Source organism: Setaria italica, chromosome VIII, assembly GCF_000263155.2.
Source record: "Setaria italica strain Yugu1 chromosome VIII, Setaria_italica_v2.0, whole genome shotgun sequence".
NCBI classification, from domain to species: Eukaryota; Viridiplantae; Streptophyta; class Magnoliopsida; order Poales; family Poaceae; genus Setaria; species Setaria italica.
Genome location: NC_028457.1, coordinates 9,001,916 through 9,018,262, shown reverse-complemented (window position 1 = coordinate 9,018,262; position 16,347 = coordinate 9,001,916). Strand labels below are relative to the sequence as shown.

Below are 16,347 nucleotides of genomic sequence, written 5' to 3'. Positions count from 1 at the left end.
TCAGCTGCATTGTGGACTGTGTGCGAATGTGTCGACGGGGAACAACTTGGGCACCGGCCCAGCGGAGAACCAGAATTGGTCGTCGTTGCGGTCGACCTCCGTGACGCCAACCCACGCCAGTAGCACCTTCGCCCCCTCGATGTTGGCGATCGACGCTGGCCGGATGCTGCTGGCGACGCGGCTGCTGTACCGGACGCGCACGCTGTCAACGCGGAAGCTGCAGTTGCCAGGGAGGTATACCTCGAAGGAGCCGTTAGGCCGGAGGACGTACCCCGCCACACCCTCGGGAAGGATGCCAGTCGTGAAGTTGTAGCGCTCGCAGCCGACGGCTCCAGTGAGGGAGCCAAGGTGGGGTCGGGGGCGGCAGCGACCACGGTGAGAATGGCCAGGCAAAGAACAGTGACTACGAAGAGGGGAAAATGGTGCCTAGCAGCCATGGCTGGTAGCTGGTTTTTGCTTGTGACTAGAATCACGCGCAGCGTTGCCGCACTAAATAGCCCTCTAGCTAGATCTGAGTTGTTGGGTATAAAGGATTATATACGTAATATCAAATATATATAGAATGGGATTGGAGAGTGTTGATATATTGAAAAAGTGTAAGAATTTTAGCTTGCAAATTGATTCCAAACTGATTTCTTACTGCGGTTTTAAGATTTGATGTGTGGAAATATGCTTGGCTGAATATAAGATGTGCGAGAGAAAGATCCTTTTCTTTACTTACCATCTTGTCAGTTGGGTTGATGATTGTCATTCCTATCGTTCCTATCTATGGTGCTAGTAGTATTAGGCAATTAAATAAGCTCGGTGATACTTTTCTTGTTAGTGGATTTTTTTTTTGAGTTAGTGTTGATGATTCACCCATCCAGGGACTATTTTTATCAAACTGATCTGATGGTGTAAATGGATGCGTGTTAGTGCAATGGCCTTCATGCTAATTGTTCAGTATATTGTTTGTTTAGAAGGAAAAACATCACAAACAGTTAATACAAGCAATTGTTTTTTACCGGATTTTGTATTTCAATTTGAGACCGAAATTTGATACGACGCATTGATAATTTGGCAAAGCAACAGATCCAATGCAATGAAGATTGCTGAAATTTCCTCACATTTTTAGGAGTCAAATTGAATCCATAAAAAGTCATACAACACATAAAAGTTGTCCAATTTAGAGAATTTTCATTCAAATTTGCCTAATGATTTTGAGCTGAACCCAACTATTGCCCTTGATCTATCTTTTGTACAAGTTTGTCAAATTCTGAAATTCTTTAAAGTATCCAAATAGAATTAAAAAGGAGAGAAAGAATATTGCATATTTGTGCATTTTTCATATGAACAGAGTGACAGTGAGCATTGATTTTCTCCCTAGCTTTTCCCCTCTCTGTGCATTATCCTTTGACAAGGCCTCCTCCCTTGGTAGATAGTAGGCACTAGCAGTGCAGGTTGCTGCAGGGTTGCTCTGCCACTTGCCGTACCAACCATAGGTGAAGAGTCTGGAACAAGAGATTTTTTTTTTACAATTGTGACTAAGGAGGCTGGTGTTTTACCGTTCATTTTTAATCAGACGGTGAATATGTTTTTTGGCCCATGCTTGAAAAGTTTGTTTTGGGGTTTTACGGCCTGTTCAGTTGAGCTTGTTTGTCGGAATCACCTCTACTTTTCAGCTACAAAACAGTATTTTTCTCTCACTCACTATAGCAAACAGTGTTTTTCAGCCAGAGAAACCATTAACCAAACAGGCCGTTCAAATCCAAACCCGAGAATAATTGCAAATAAATTTGATTATATGGTGGGAAAAATATACATATACACGTGTATAATGTTATTTCCTCTATTAAACGACTACCATATATGCAAATACACGTTGCATATTCAATCATACAATCCAAATGCTTCTACAATCTATATACTCCAAGAAAAGGTGACATGACAGAGCCTATCCATAAGCTTCCATTCCTTTCTTCCACCTCGCTGACTGACTTGAAAACCTTTTGAATAGCACCGTGAACACTAACCGCCTCTATTGTTTTCCCATCCTCGCTCAATCTCAGCGCTATAACCTGATGGCCAAGCCGATTCAAGAGCCACGAGGCACGCTGGACATGCCGCATCGGCAACTTCAGTATCAATCTCCTTAGCCAAGGGTAAGAAATCGACCACTCGGCGATCTTCCCTCTCTTGGCATGGAGACCAACCCAGAACCCTCCTCTGGGGCTCATCTTGATGTTATCCGGAAACCAAGGTAGCTGCACAACTTCTTCTAGGGTTGAAGCTTTTGGTGTCTTGATCCAGTACCTTAGAATCTTGCCGGTTGTGGTTTCTGCTAGGAGCAAGTATGTGCCATCCGTGCTCATTGCCAAGCCATTGGCGAAAGATAGACCATCAACCAAGATTTCCACTTGATTGCTCTTTGGGTCATATTTTAACAATCCACCAGTATTGTCACCCGATATAACAATGTTCAGAAACTCCCTGCAGATGAATTTTAGTAATCGTGGTCAATGGACACCTCAGATCATCAAACTGATGTGAAAAGGAAACAGTAAGAACATAAAATTAAAGTTCGAAGATGATGCATTCACCTTCTCTGAAACCTTGTACTGGTCTCGGTGAAGTAGATGGCTCCGGTTTCGTAGTCGATCTCGATGCCGTTGGCGAAGCTGAACGGGCGGCTCCCTTGCCACTCCGGCACCAGCGGCCTGGACACGTGATCATCCGGCCCGACCACTCTCAGCCCATGGTACGCGTCCGCGACGTACAGCTCCCCCGTCTCGTTGTTGAACTTGAGGCCCAGGGGGCGCCCACACTCGTGCTCCCGGCCCGGGTCCTGAGAGCCTCTACAGCTGTCCAACCTGCACTTGTTAATTGCAGACATCAATGAGCTGCAGTGCTTTGCCTAAATAATCGACTACTGCTGCACACTGTTTACTGCATCTCAATCATCAATCAGCTCTCTGTATACATCATTAAACTGCTCAAAGAAGAAGGATGTTTTTCTTATTTCGTCCACATAAAAAATAAGACCTTTCTCAAAGGATATCTATCATAGCTACATAATCAACAGTGTGATATAGCATTTTGAAACATACTTTATGTACTAATACATAGTATAATTTGACCAGGGGTTGGTCATAAAAGTTTGAATTCTCGAAAAAATATATGATTTGTATTTTTTTATCAATGGAGTATTAGGGCAAATTAAAGTTAAAAATAAAGTGCACCAGAAGCTAAATTCTACAAGGCTTGGCCACTTTCACCTCTTCTTAACAGAAGAAAGTAGCTCGAATACAGCTAACAGCTTGGGACCCTTAACTCCAAATTGCAAAATCACTTAACCTTATTAATTGGATACCAGTGAGGTGGGTGACCGGAGAGAAAAAATATTGGCATGGTGTACTCTGTCCAAGACATGGTGTCCGATGGAGTCATACGATGAGTTCATCAGTCATTTTCAGTAGGGAAGATGGCACGATCAGTGTTTTTTGCACCATTAATTTGACGCCCCAACCATAATCATAGCTTTGAAAAATTTAGTTTGCATCGCTGGGAGCGCAACAGAGAGCTACCATGATGGATGGAGACCTTGGCATAAAAGGTTGGAGTATTATCTTGCTCATTATCTGTGCTTGGAATTAGACCATTACTTCATTATCAGCAAAAGAGAGATACTGAAAACTTATAGCATCAGAGGCTATCTGGTTTCTCAGGTTTGATTGACAACTTCGGCTTAGTATCCTTCATTCCAAGTCTGGAAAACCCAGAACCTGCCCACAACTGAATTGCATCCTACTGCCGGGGGCAAAAAAAGAAGAATAAAAAAGAGTACTGTATGTTGTTGTGCCCCTGGAAATGATGTCAAAATCGAGTCATTTATGCCCAGAACCTTTCAATCAGTTTCCACGGAGAGGATGTCGAGATCATGTCAGTTTCAGCGTACCTAGGATGTTTGGTTCTTTAGTCTAGACTAAAGTTTATGTCACATTAAATATTCGGATGTTAATTAGGAGGAGTAAATATGAGTTAATTATAAAACTAATTAGAGGCTAATTTACGAGATGAATCTATTAAGCCTAATTAATCCATCATTAGCACATGTTTACTTAGCACCATATTGTCAAATTATGAACTAATTAGGCTTAATAGATTCTAACTTCCAACTAATCTATGTTTAATACTACTAATTAGTATTAAGAGCTACCAAACATTCTATGTGACAGAAATTTTATGGCGTTAACTTTGCACTGCACATAACAAGAGCTACCACGTACCAGATGAACAGAGAGAGCTATATATACAAGGATTCAGGAGGAAGATGGACTTACAGTTCCGGCGCGCAGGACGACGAGTGCTCGACCCAGCGGCGCTCGGCCGGGAGCCACCTGAGGACCCGCCCGTCCGACACGCCCGTGTACGGGCCGTCGCCGGTGGCGTCGTGGAACGCCACGCTCTCGGGCCCCGTGGCGCCGCCGTCCAACGGGATCAGCTCGAAGCCGCCGTCACCACGTATCTCTACCACCGGCACGCCGTCGTCGCGCCGCGAGTCGTCGAGGGATGATAGGAACATCGCCGCCGCCGCGACGGCGGTCGCGAGGACCACGAGCCCGATCGTCGTCTTCATGGGTCGGTCGAGGTGTAAAATAACAGAACGTGTTGCCTATCTCGACTTATCACGGGTGCGTATTTATATAGGGGAGAAGTCCCAACAAATTACAATGCAGGTTCTTGCAGATACTGGTTCAGTTGGTGTACTGTTACATCAAGAAATCTATCTCTAACTATCTATCAACCAAGCCAAAATACAACAATCAATATCTCCAAGATTTGAGTTACATACTATAATAACTTCTAACAATCCCTTTTAATCTAAATTTCTCTTCTTCTTAAGATTTTTCTCTTCTTCTTAAGATTTAGATTGCTCTTGGAGACTTCAATCATTCCACTCGATAATGCCTTAGTAAAGCTATCTGCTAGCTCATCTCTAGAAGGAACCAGGCGCACCTGTAGCTGTTTGTTTGCTACACGCTCTTGCCCCTGTAGCTGTTTGTCATGGGTCGGTCGAGGAAGCATAAAAAAACTCACTCGATGAAGGATAAGGTTTTGGAGAGGAAAACATGGAGCGGAACAGATCCGGCAGGGGTCCTACGTGTTGAGAAATCTCTAAACCTAGGAATAATTGTGGATCATACCAAACATACCTCTTGAGGGTTAAGGCTATATAAAGGAACATGTACCCATCTATTATGATAAGAGAGAATAAGTTCCACCTACATTGTCTCCTATGTACTTATCTCAGGTGCTACTGGGAAGGGATACATGTGATCTTCTACATCTTCCTTACATCTCATCTGCTATTGGGGGGAAGAGAACCAGATCAGGGATCCACGACCGCACCATTACATAATACGTTATCAGCACGCTCTACCACTACTCGTCAACGACGGTACGCTGTTTATGATCCTGCTTGATCCATTCTTCGGTAGATTGGTTTACGTTTTCAATCTAGATTGCCTTTTCGCACAAAACTAGCATGTTACATCAGTTGTAGATCGTTTTTCTTGGCTAGTTTACAAGCTCTAGATTGATCTCTAGTTTCTTTTGAAACCTGTACACCATATTGCAACGCGCCGCTGCCCAGATGGTGCTGGTACAATCCATAGATTGTCATTCTGCATATGGTTTACAGATGCAATCTAGTTCGTTATATATTAGTTTCTTAATTAGCGACTAGATTCTGTCATCTCGGACGATTTGCCTTGTAAGACTAATCTTTTCTGTGTACTAGATTCAATCTGGATCGAGTGTTTTATTTCTTTCAAGTAATCTAGCAATGTAATATAGAACTTTAGTAGATCGGTTTTATGGCTAGTTTACTCTTTCAAAAGACTGAATCATATTTTATCGGCGGTATTTTTTTTCCCCTCGATCTGGTTTGAAACGCCGACCACCCCAGCATGCTATATATGCATGCCGGTGTATCCATTGTTGGCCAACCCAGCATGCCTTGCATGTACGCCAACGTATATACCCCTTCCCCATGCATTTTACATCGATTGACCACGACATCTATGTACGCCAGTGTGCATCTCTGCATGTTCATATTATCTCGCGTACTATTGGTAAACCCAACGTGTTTAGCACGTAATTAAGTCAGCAACCTTCCATGCGTCGTACTACGCAGCTACGCTACGACGACGTCGTGCTCGGCTCAACATCAGTTTCGTGTCGATTTGGAGGGTGCGACGAACGGTGGTGCCGTGCTGGCGTCACCGAACAAAGCGATCCGATGGGCTGGTGACGGCGAAGCAGCACCAAACAGACAGAAGAGGCCTGCTTCTGCTGTTTTTTTCTTGAAACTGAAAACATCGGCCCACTCACGTCCGTCGCAACAGGTTTTGATGGGCCGGTCTTCCGCTGCTAATTAGCCCGTGAATAACCTTTTCCAGTTCGGCCTGCTTGTTGGGACAGGCCCATACAGGCTCTAGTCGAGTTTGGGCCCAGGTCCCTTGTCGCCCATACTCATCTGCAAGTTTTAACCGGGCCATCCCCGTCACGTCGCCTTTTGGATCCATCCACAGGAGGAAGGGCGTGCGCAACGCAAGCTGAACGAACGTGTGCCGTCAGCACCAGTCAGCAGGAAACACAACCACAGCAGCTCTATTCCTGCACAAAGCACAACGTCCAAGCATTACGAATGCCGTAGCCTGTACTAGGTGTGAGCACGTGTGACTTTCCACATGTTGAGCCAAGCTGATTTTCACTTTTCTTTTCTTTCTTTTCTCCATTTGCCATAACAACAAATATGTCACGAGAAAAGCCAACCTCCAAATTGGCATGGATGCCAGAACCACCTGCTAAACAAGTTGTAACTTCAAGATTCTAACAGTATGGTAGAAAGCATGTAAATACGTTGCCTAACCTTTTGGATTACCCCCTAATTTGTCAAACTCTTCTTTGTTAATTATCACTGTAACCTTTCTCAGTATAAAAACATCAAGAGCTGTTAGTGTAAATAAGCAAAGCGTTTAGCGGGATTCTAGCTTATTTCCACCGATTCTCGCTTATGTGGTAAGCCGCTTCAACGATTTGAACTACGACAAGCGAAAAGTGAAAAGTGAGAAAATCTTCGCTTAGATTATAATCCAAGCGTGGTTAGGAAAAGCTTCTCAGGAACTCTGACAGCTCGAGCGTGGCTAGGAAAAGCTTCTCAGGAACTCTGACAGCTCAGTGATGGGAATCCGTATATGTGGACTTCCAGATTTACATTCAATCTAAAAAAAAAGAGGAGAATTAGAATAAACAACACCGCACCAATAATGGACTTCAAGACATAAGAAAATTTCTGTAATTTACTACACAGCACAATTGGTTGATAAAATGGCAAAGAATGACACCAGTGTCTCATGTCAAGGCAAACACATGGATTGCTTTGCTGATTTCTAAGTTTTTGTACTTGAGGAAGGTTGAGCTGACCTGATATGGAGCTATCTTTTGCCTGCATATGCTATCCAAACCATCTTCTCCGGCAACAGAAGCCATCACAGACATTATGTATTGCTCCAAAGCATCAGCCGCGGGAAATACAGAAACCACGTCCTTACTAAGATGCTCAGCATGATCAAGGAATGGTCTCTGGAAAAAACACTTCTTTGTAAGTATGCAGAATCACAAAGATACAAACCCATAGACATTTATAAGATATGCCAGATATAACCTACCAATTTGTTTCCATAAAGTTTATGGATGAGGGAAGCAGAAACAACTGCTGCCTGTGGATGCCATTTTGACAAAACAGACGTAAAAATGGTTGTATCTTTATTCAGAAGCTTCTTTGTCTCCTCGGCTAGAGACGCTAAAACAGGTTCATGTGTTGTGTCCGCTTTAAACTCTACAGAATGTGCCATCTGAGGAAAATAGTAGAAAGTTTCGATGACCAATGTAATGGAAACATGTTTCTCGTACGAAAGAAAGTAGTAAAATGTTTCATTGACCAATGTAATGGTAACATGTTTCTCGTAAGAAAAAAAGAAAATGGTAGAATGTTTCCTTGACAGACAATAATGAAGTACTCCCTCCGTTCCAAATTGTAAGTCATTCCAAGAATCTTGGAGAGTCAAAGTATCCTAAGTTTGACCAAAATTATAGAGAAAAATATAAAGATTTATGACATCAAATAGATATACTATGAAAATATAATTGATAAAAAATCTAATGATACTTAGTTAACATCATAAATGTTATTATATTATCATATAAATTTGGTCAAAGTTGAGATACTTTGACTCTTCAAGATTCTTGGAATGACTTATAATTTGGAACGGAGGGAGTATTATTGTTAAGAGTCGAGGTGGTCAAACGGATAGCAATGAAATATCAAAAGCAATGTGTATTGGTGCAGTGGCAATTGATAAAAATTCAAGGTTTCACATTAATAAGGGATCTGTTGGGGGAAGAACCAGCCCACAATATTGCATTAAGGGTGTTTTTGATTGGACTTTCCAACCTGCTTTTGCTTTTATAAAACTTAAAAGCCAACCAAAGAATCTAAAAGTCATAGGTGTTTTTCCAAAAGATCATAGGTGTTTTTCCAAAAGATGCTTTTAGTCTAGTACAAAATCAAAAGCATATTCCCCTGTGTTTTTGTTAAAACGTACCGCTAATTGCGAAGGTAACGGTTCGGATATTTATCCTCGACACACAGTCCCGTCCGTCTCCTCTGCACCCAACCGTCCGCCTCCTTACCGCGCGTCGCCCCCGGCAGCCTGCCGCACCCCGCCCCCGGCCGTCGTTCCCCGCCGGCCGCCGCCCCCAATCTCCCTTTCTTCGCACGCACGCGCACGCAGGCTGTTCGTAGGAACCCATCCTTCGCACGAGCACGCAGGCTGTTCGATTGATCATCTTGCTTTGCAGGGCGACAGGTTCATCCCGGAGCGGTCGGCGATGGACATGGACTTTGCGCATTACCTGCTGACGGAGCCGAGGAAGGGCAAGGAGAACCCGGCGGCGGCGGTGTCCCTGGCCAAGGAGGCGTACCGGAAGCTGCTGGTCGAGAAGCTGCTCAACAACCGCACCAGGATACTCGCCTTCCGGAACAAGCCGCCAGAGCCTCAGAACATGCTCACGGATCTCCGTTCTGATGTGGTCCAAGCCAAGCCGGCGAAGCAGCGCCGACACATTCCTGGATGATGGTTGCGGTTGAAGTGTGAATCCATGATGGTTACTGACTGAATGTGCCTTGTCAATTCACGCAGTCTTCAGAGAGGACTCTGGATGCGCCAGAGCTCGCTGACGATTACTACCTCAACCTGCTAGATTGGGGAAGCAGCAATGTGCTGTCCATTGCGCTAGGCAGCACGGTGTACCTCTGGGATGCCTCCAGTGGGTCTACTTCTGAGCTTGTTACCGTTGATGAGGACTTTGGTCCCGGCACAAGCGTTAGCTGGGCTCCTGATGGCCGGCACATTGCTGTAGGCCTGAACTCCTCTGATGTCCAGCGTTTTGACACTACCTCGAACCGACTGGTTGGTACTTCTTGGGCTCGTCTGATGATGTGTTCTATTACCAATGGTTTTGTTTCTTACGGTTTTGCTGAAGATGCTCATTGTGATTGATTTTCTCTGCAGCTGAGGGCACTGCGAGGTGTGCATGAGTTGAGGGTCGGTTCTCTGGCATGGAACAACAGCATCTTGACAACTGGTGGCATGGACGGCAAGATCATGAACAATGATGTGAGGATCAGGAACAGTATTGTGCATAGGATAGGTGATGTTTTGGTTAGTGCGAGAGTAGGATAGAGTAATGTTGAGGGATGGCATCATTGTATAAACTTTTTGATGGATATTGTTCTATTTATGTGGACCAATCACTTCAATGGAAGAACATATAAAATTTAACTTTTTTTTCTTTATAAAATAGTCATTTGCATGTGAATTGGTGAACGTATTATTTTGTTACGAGCAATTTGTATATAAACACTCCACAGACCTTTAGAAGCATTAAAGGTATTTCTGACACATGCTACAGTTTCACAATTGCTCTAACCAAACGGTTTTCTGCTTTTCCCACAGCTGTTTTCTCACAGCTGCTTTTCCACAGCCCACAGCTCACAACAACTTTTCCAAAAGCCACAGGCCAACCAAACACACCCTAAGAAGGGACCGTATGACCCCGGTCGAGAAAATCCCCCGAACATTGTTTATCACTCAATATCAAAAGCGAACTTAAGCCGGTGTAAGCCGGTATACACCGTTACCCAGACCGGCGCAGCGCACCGTGACCTGAACCGGCGACACACCGCAGCCACAAGCCAGCGAGCACAGCGATGAGAGTTTTTTTTTTTGGTGCAATACTGGGTTCGAACCCCGATCGGTGGGCACGACCACAACCAACCACACCACTGAGTTATCAGTTTATCACTCAGTTTGCCAAAGTTTCACATATGAGAAAAGTGTGCAAGTGATCTATAATTATCTCAGGTAGGAAATGAAATAGAATAGCAATGAAATATCAAAAGCAACATATAGGTGCAGTGGCAATTGATAAAGATTCAAGGTTTCACATATGAGAAAAGTGTGCAAGTGATCTATAATAATCTCATGTAGGAAATGAAATAGAAATTAAAACTACACTACTGATGTAATAATGGCAGCTGCAAAAATGTCACCTTCAAGAAAGCACTTTTGACTGAAGAAGTGATGTAACGGTCGATCTGATATCTGTCAGGAGACTCCAGTGCCTGATGCACAGAAGCAAATGGGTTCACAAAATATGAATTCAACATGTGCAAATTGTGAAGACGGTTCTGCTCTCTATATTCTTCAGTGAATGTATTTGCATAGAACAATAAATTGTTACCATATATTGCCAAAAATGGGAAGGCAATAACTGTGGTTACAAAGGCAAACTATAAGCACCTTGTCATTTTCTTCACAAGGATCCGCCACTGTCACAACATCGGCCATTAAGCTGGGACCCTGTAAATGTAAAGAAAGTCTTAATCTGGGGGGAATATCTCTTGTTGCAAGCAGATTAGCATATGTCACATGCTGAAGTCTGAATAAAGTAGCAACATGCATACATTGACAAATTGGTAGATTAAGAGAAGCAAATGATAGGAGGTGAAAAATATGAAACATAAATGAGGCCAAGATGAAAAGAGATGAAGGTGACAAGTTTAATAAGAGAGATGAGAGAACTATGAGATGTGGAATTTACTGTTAGACTATGAACAGCATATTTGATATCATGGAAAAGTAATTCAGTCATATTTAACTTAGCTATCAGCAATTACAATGGCCAACCTAGTGCACCTGTGTGTTGCACATTCAGTAGCAAATAACAAATGAACAGAACACTACAGGATGGAAGTGGGACATGTCACAAGAAAACACGTGAAGAAATAAAAATCCTACAGCTATTAGGATGTAGCTACTGCAAGGCACTCACTCTCAACCTGTTTTACAAGCTCTTACCAATTCTTACCTTGCTTAGCGGGAGGGGACGGCAACCAACAAGTCTGCAACCATAGAGCGAAGTGTATCGATGCCGCAGCAACAAGACCTGTCAAGTTGCAGTCGAATATGTAGGGTTGTAGGTAGGCTGAAGCAAGGAAGTACTAGCACCCTATTAGTTACAAAAGCAAGTTGAATAATCGTTCAATGGTGGTATTGTGCTGGTTCTAGCCTAGACAATGCTAGAGGCGTGAGCCTAGACCCAAAGAAAGTCACAACACACAACCCGGAAAACAATAGAGAAGCACAACAAACCACCCCTTTTCTTCCTATTTTTTTTCTTTTTCTCTTCTTTTTTTTTTTCAGGGATCCTCACAACTGATTATATAAATAAAGGGATTTCACAAGAGTCAAACACCATACACGCTTTTTCCAAAAGTACAAGGGTATTCCGAAACACCACACACACACTCTCTCTCTGGAGTAAACCGAGCTAATATGGATATGCACAACGTGGAGAAGTCGAGTAAAGGTATGAACTATTGCTGCCTTTCTGGAACACTTCAATATATCTAGTACAAGCGTAATAGCAGCAAGATTTGGTAACACAGCAGCAATCAATTCGGACTCAAAACCGATTCCAACTTGAACTTCAACACCACGTGGAATTCGGTCTCAATCAACTCAGATTCCTAGTCGGACTTACACAAAGATGTACTCAGATTTAGCAAAGGATTGGAAGTCTCTCACTAATAAACCTTGCTCTGATTACCAACTAATATGCACCCATTGGGTTGAATCCCGATCTTTCGATGAGAGGGGAGGGGATAACTCGATTGGTGGATAGAGACGATGTTTATGGCCCGACTACAGCCTTCCAAGGATGCTGCGCCTTAGCAACCGATACACCACCTCCAATAGCTACCGCGATCTTGTGGAGCGCATCACCCAACCAGGGCACTCGTCCTGCAAGCAATCGAAGAACTAGCAAGAATAAGTATAACAAGTACTGAATTACTAGATGTAGATGAAGGTTTCAAACTCAATCTCAATTATGTTGGGATTCCGAAGACAAGAAGACGGGCGGCTGATCTAGCACGCGCGCTTACAAGCAAGTAGCAAAAGCTAAACTTAATCTAAACAAAACCCGAGTGTTCTTGGTGACAGCTAAGGGGTATAAGAATATGGGAGGACGACCACAAGGGTGTTGGGGTCGTGCTCCAACCCTAGGACGCATCCTTGATGGACCCAACATGATACACGGCCCATTGGGCCAAAATAAGCCGACACAACACCTTAGATAGAAAAATCTCTTAGCAGTAATTTGATCATTGCGGCCGTCTCAGAATAGATATGGACATGAGTCTGAATCCATGTGAAAATAGACTTCATAAGGATTCCAGGAAGTACTTGAACATCCCAATCTGAGTCCGTATGTGACCGTGGTGACCGTCACAATTTAGTGTTGTTCTGCAGTCCGAATCCAGCCTACGCGTATCCTTTTCCCTTTCGGTCTTCTCCCTGGTTCCTACGCAAAACAAGAGTGCACGTGTCTCCATAGTCTAAATATGATGGACATGAATTCAAAAGTGTACTCGCCTGATGGTTGAGTTGATGAGCACGAGCGCGAGTAATGGGATCAGAAATTGGTACTTGTGGCATGGATGTATCGTTGGTGCTGATGTCCTCATCAAACTGTCTCCACGATATCACCAGAATGGATGTTAGTTCTGTTTGTCATTTTATTTTATTTTAGAGTGTGTCTAATTCCTCGATGACTGATTAATATTTGTTCACCATTTTCGCTTCTTCATTTGTTTTTCTTTAAACATCAATTGGTGCTTTTTCTTATGAGATTAGAGTCATGATTAGTTATTAGCTTTGTACAGCTGAATGGGAATGATCTCTTTTTTCCCTGTTGAAAGGATCCTTATCTCTATGCTGTTGCAGAGTAACTTGCCGTGATTGGTTCCAGCTAACCCTGAGAGAAAGACTAACCGTCTTCAGGGATCAGGTAATCAGGCAGTGGGCCATGTGCTGCAATTATGTTTTTGAGTTTTTCCATCCTACTCTTCTAATTTAATTGGTTGTGCAGGAGTTCTCGTCAGATCTCGGCTGTCGTACAGTAAAACGGATCGCTGATGTCTCCAATCTCAGAATCTATCAATTTCCTCAGGTTTTCTTGATCTGCGCTCTTGTCACTGCATTCCAATTTGTTGCCAATGAAATAAACTGCATAGGCATGGTATTTTGACTACCCTGTGATTTTTCCCTGATGTCCAGGATGCTGGGCCTATGGCACATCCTATTCATCCCCATTCCTACATCAAGTAACTTATTTAATTTGACTGGCAAATGGACAACTTCTATACTGGTGAGTTTCTGTCTATAAAGTTTGTGGTATACAGTGAGATGTACAAAGCCATCAACTGATTATAGTTCATTCCCTCTTGCACTGGAACATCATCTGTTGAATCTTCCCTGGTGACTTTGATTATGAACAACTTGGCAGTCACGGTATGTATTTTCATGCTGTTTCCTGTTAAGCACACACTGTGATAGTCCAATGATTAAAACTCTGACGTTCTATTTTGTTGCTTCCTGTTTTTCTTCATCTAACCATTATGGGATTCATCACAGGTTTCCAAAGGCATGATGGACAAGCTGTCACTTGTGAATACTTCTATGCAGCGATGCGTGATGCAAATAATGCACAACTGCCAAACTTTTTACAATGGTAGTAGACAGCTATCTTTCAACCACGTTACTTGTTGAAAGTACTATCTAACTGAGAAAGAACCATCCAATAGGTACTCTCAAGCAGGTACGCCTACACTCAGGGTGGCATCTTCATATGAGCCAGACAGCAGATGCTTGGACATGGAGCCGGTTGCACGTGATCGTGTGAAGGCACTTGCGATTCTTCTAGGCTTCAGGTGCAGTGCTCTGCTCCCAGACTCTACCAATGAATTGTGAACCAAATAAAAACCAGATAGCAGCACTGCATCCGTGTAAACCGAATAACCGAATCAGAAAATGAGTCTTGCTTGCTACGGTTAAGGCGTCATGCTAATTAGAGAAAAAGAACTGATGACGTTCACAAGGGACAAGTTCGATTTATGGCAGTGACATGCCAGACTCCATCACAAAGGCTAAGGCTGTAAGGCTCCTACCTCCTCTGTTTATATTCTAATTTTTACATGTTTACTTGTTTCAACCTGTTTAGTGTAAATTGTAACCGCCAAGAGTTAGTTATCTGGAAGCTCGGAGAGTAAAATTTTGGAAGATAGAAACTACTGCTTAGTGCTTGCACTTGTAACTTACTATTTGAAATGTATTATCCTTAGATGTTTCCTTTTCCTTTTAAATGGAAAATATCGGTAGATGCAAAGCTATATTACTGTCCCTTTGTAGTGAAAAGAAACTTGAACAATATTCTGGAAAGCAAGGTTCTACTATTGTAAAGTTCTAAGGTACCTCGCTAAGGTTGGAGATATCATGACTGAGGAAGTATTGTCCCTTCTACTATATTTTTTAGTTTCCGCTATACCTAGAACCTGATTAGTACAAGATGTCTACTTGTGAGCATAAGTATTAAAAGAATGTTTGGCAGAATAAACTGATCCCGATGAAGCCTATGAAGCCTCACACAAGGTTCTGCTGTCAGGCTCATGAAATACGTTGAGGCCTTGAGGTTGAGGGCACCGTAATTGCTAATGATTGTTGTATATCTATCTCTTCTACAAAGACATGCATCACGCCTTGGAATATAGTGTCATACCTAGCTTTGTTTAATTTAGAAACTATGTTTTTTAATAAATAAATATTTTTTAAATATTTGTACTTATTTTCGTACTATTATTATTTTGTTGGATGCTCTACTTATTGAAATATAAATATTTTATTACCCGTGGCAATGCACGGGCACAATCCTAGTATATATAAAAGACTCCTTGTAGCTGAAGGTTAGGTGAACATTTTAATCATCTAAAAATAAACAGAGATACACTTATTGATAACTACTAGAATCAGTCACATATGAATGTAGGAGCCGGAAATTTTCATTTTCCATCAACTAAAGTCTAAAACTAGCCAGAGATACGCACCTTGATAACTAAATTCAGAGTCACGTAGTAATGCAATCATATTGCCAAAATAAGAGGCGCCCAAATAACAATATATGGCAATGCACAATTTTATAACTGTGAACCAAAAGTCGAGATCTACTTGATCTATACCATTTGGTTTCGCTGATTGTAGTTAAGTGAATCTGACCAAGCTGTGGTTTGGATGTTACTTAATTAAAGTGGATCTTGTTTTTTTTTCCTGATATACTTTACCAATATCACATTGGATATTTACATTTATTGTATCAGATGCAGAAGATACACTATATTGTGTTGAGGTTTGCATTTTTAGGTTGAGCGCCTAGTTAGTTGGGTGTTTTTGTTTCTTTTTCATACAGTCTCGTTCAGTACACGTATACACACCAGTGTAATGGTCGTCGTTGCCCTAACTAAATTTCATGTGGATTTATTTATTTATTTTCCTTACATATAATGTTATACTTCCAGAGGGGTGTGGGCATCATGGTCCCGCCGCATGTTGGATTGATTTGGGTAGACAATTGTTGGGTGAGCAACATTTTCAAAAAAGCTCACACTTTATGGAGATGGAAGTAGCCAAGTAGAGAAGAAAAATTTCAGGCACTTATTAAAATCCGTGCAATATGTCTCTCCTAACGACTTTTAACGTCATGCCATGTCAACATGTTTGTTGTGTTCTGACCCCAAGGGCTCTAAATATGCTTCCAAAAACTTGTAGTTGCAGTGATGCAATATTCGTATGTGGTACTATTTGGCATTTGCAATTTCGTCAAAAGAAAAAGAAACGGTACCCGATC

General features: G+C 42.4%; 1 protein-coding gene, 3 long non-coding RNA genes and 1 pseudogene across 4 annotated transcripts; 2 read left to right on the top strand and 3 right to left on the bottom strand.

The window, feature by feature from the left end:
* LOC101783065 lies at window positions 1–437 on the bottom strand (annotated as a pseudogene).
* Window positions 438–1,760: 1,323 nt separating this feature from the next.
* On the bottom strand, window positions 1,761–4,615 carry LOC101782650 (protein STRICTOSIDINE SYNTHASE-LIKE 10). Its single transcript, XM_004978952.1, has 3 exons — window positions 4,320–4,615; window positions 2,580–2,849; window positions 1,761–2,469 (listed from the first exon to the last, which is right to left on the bottom strand). The coding sequence occupies exons 1-3, from the start codon at window positions 4,613–4,615 to the stop codon at window positions 1,893–1,895; spliced, it is 1,143 nt and encodes a 380-aa protein (XP_004979009.1). The 3' UTR covers window positions 1,761–1,892.
* A 3,171-nt stretch (window positions 4,616–7,786) lies between these two features.
* On the bottom strand, window positions 7,787–10,924 carry LOC111258185. Its single transcript, XR_002678795.1, has 3 exons — window positions 10,908–10,924; window positions 10,658–10,729; window positions 7,787–7,898 (listed from the first exon to the last, which is right to left on the bottom strand). It is a non-coding gene; the product is annotated as an uncharacterized LOC111258185 (long non-coding RNA).
* Window positions 8,693–9,897, top strand: LOC111258186. The gene is made up of 2 exons (XR_002678796.1): window positions 8,693–9,515; window positions 9,618–9,897. It is a non-coding gene; the product is annotated as an uncharacterized LOC111258186 (long non-coding RNA).
* Window positions 10,925–13,913: 2,989 nt separating the features above from the next.
* LOC111258154 lies at window positions 13,914–14,277 on the top strand. The gene is made up of 3 exons (XR_002678749.1): window positions 13,914–13,961; window positions 14,085–14,181; window positions 14,255–14,277. It is a non-coding gene; the product is annotated as an uncharacterized LOC111258154 (long non-coding RNA).
* Window positions 14,278–16,347: the final 2,070 nt, after the last annotated feature.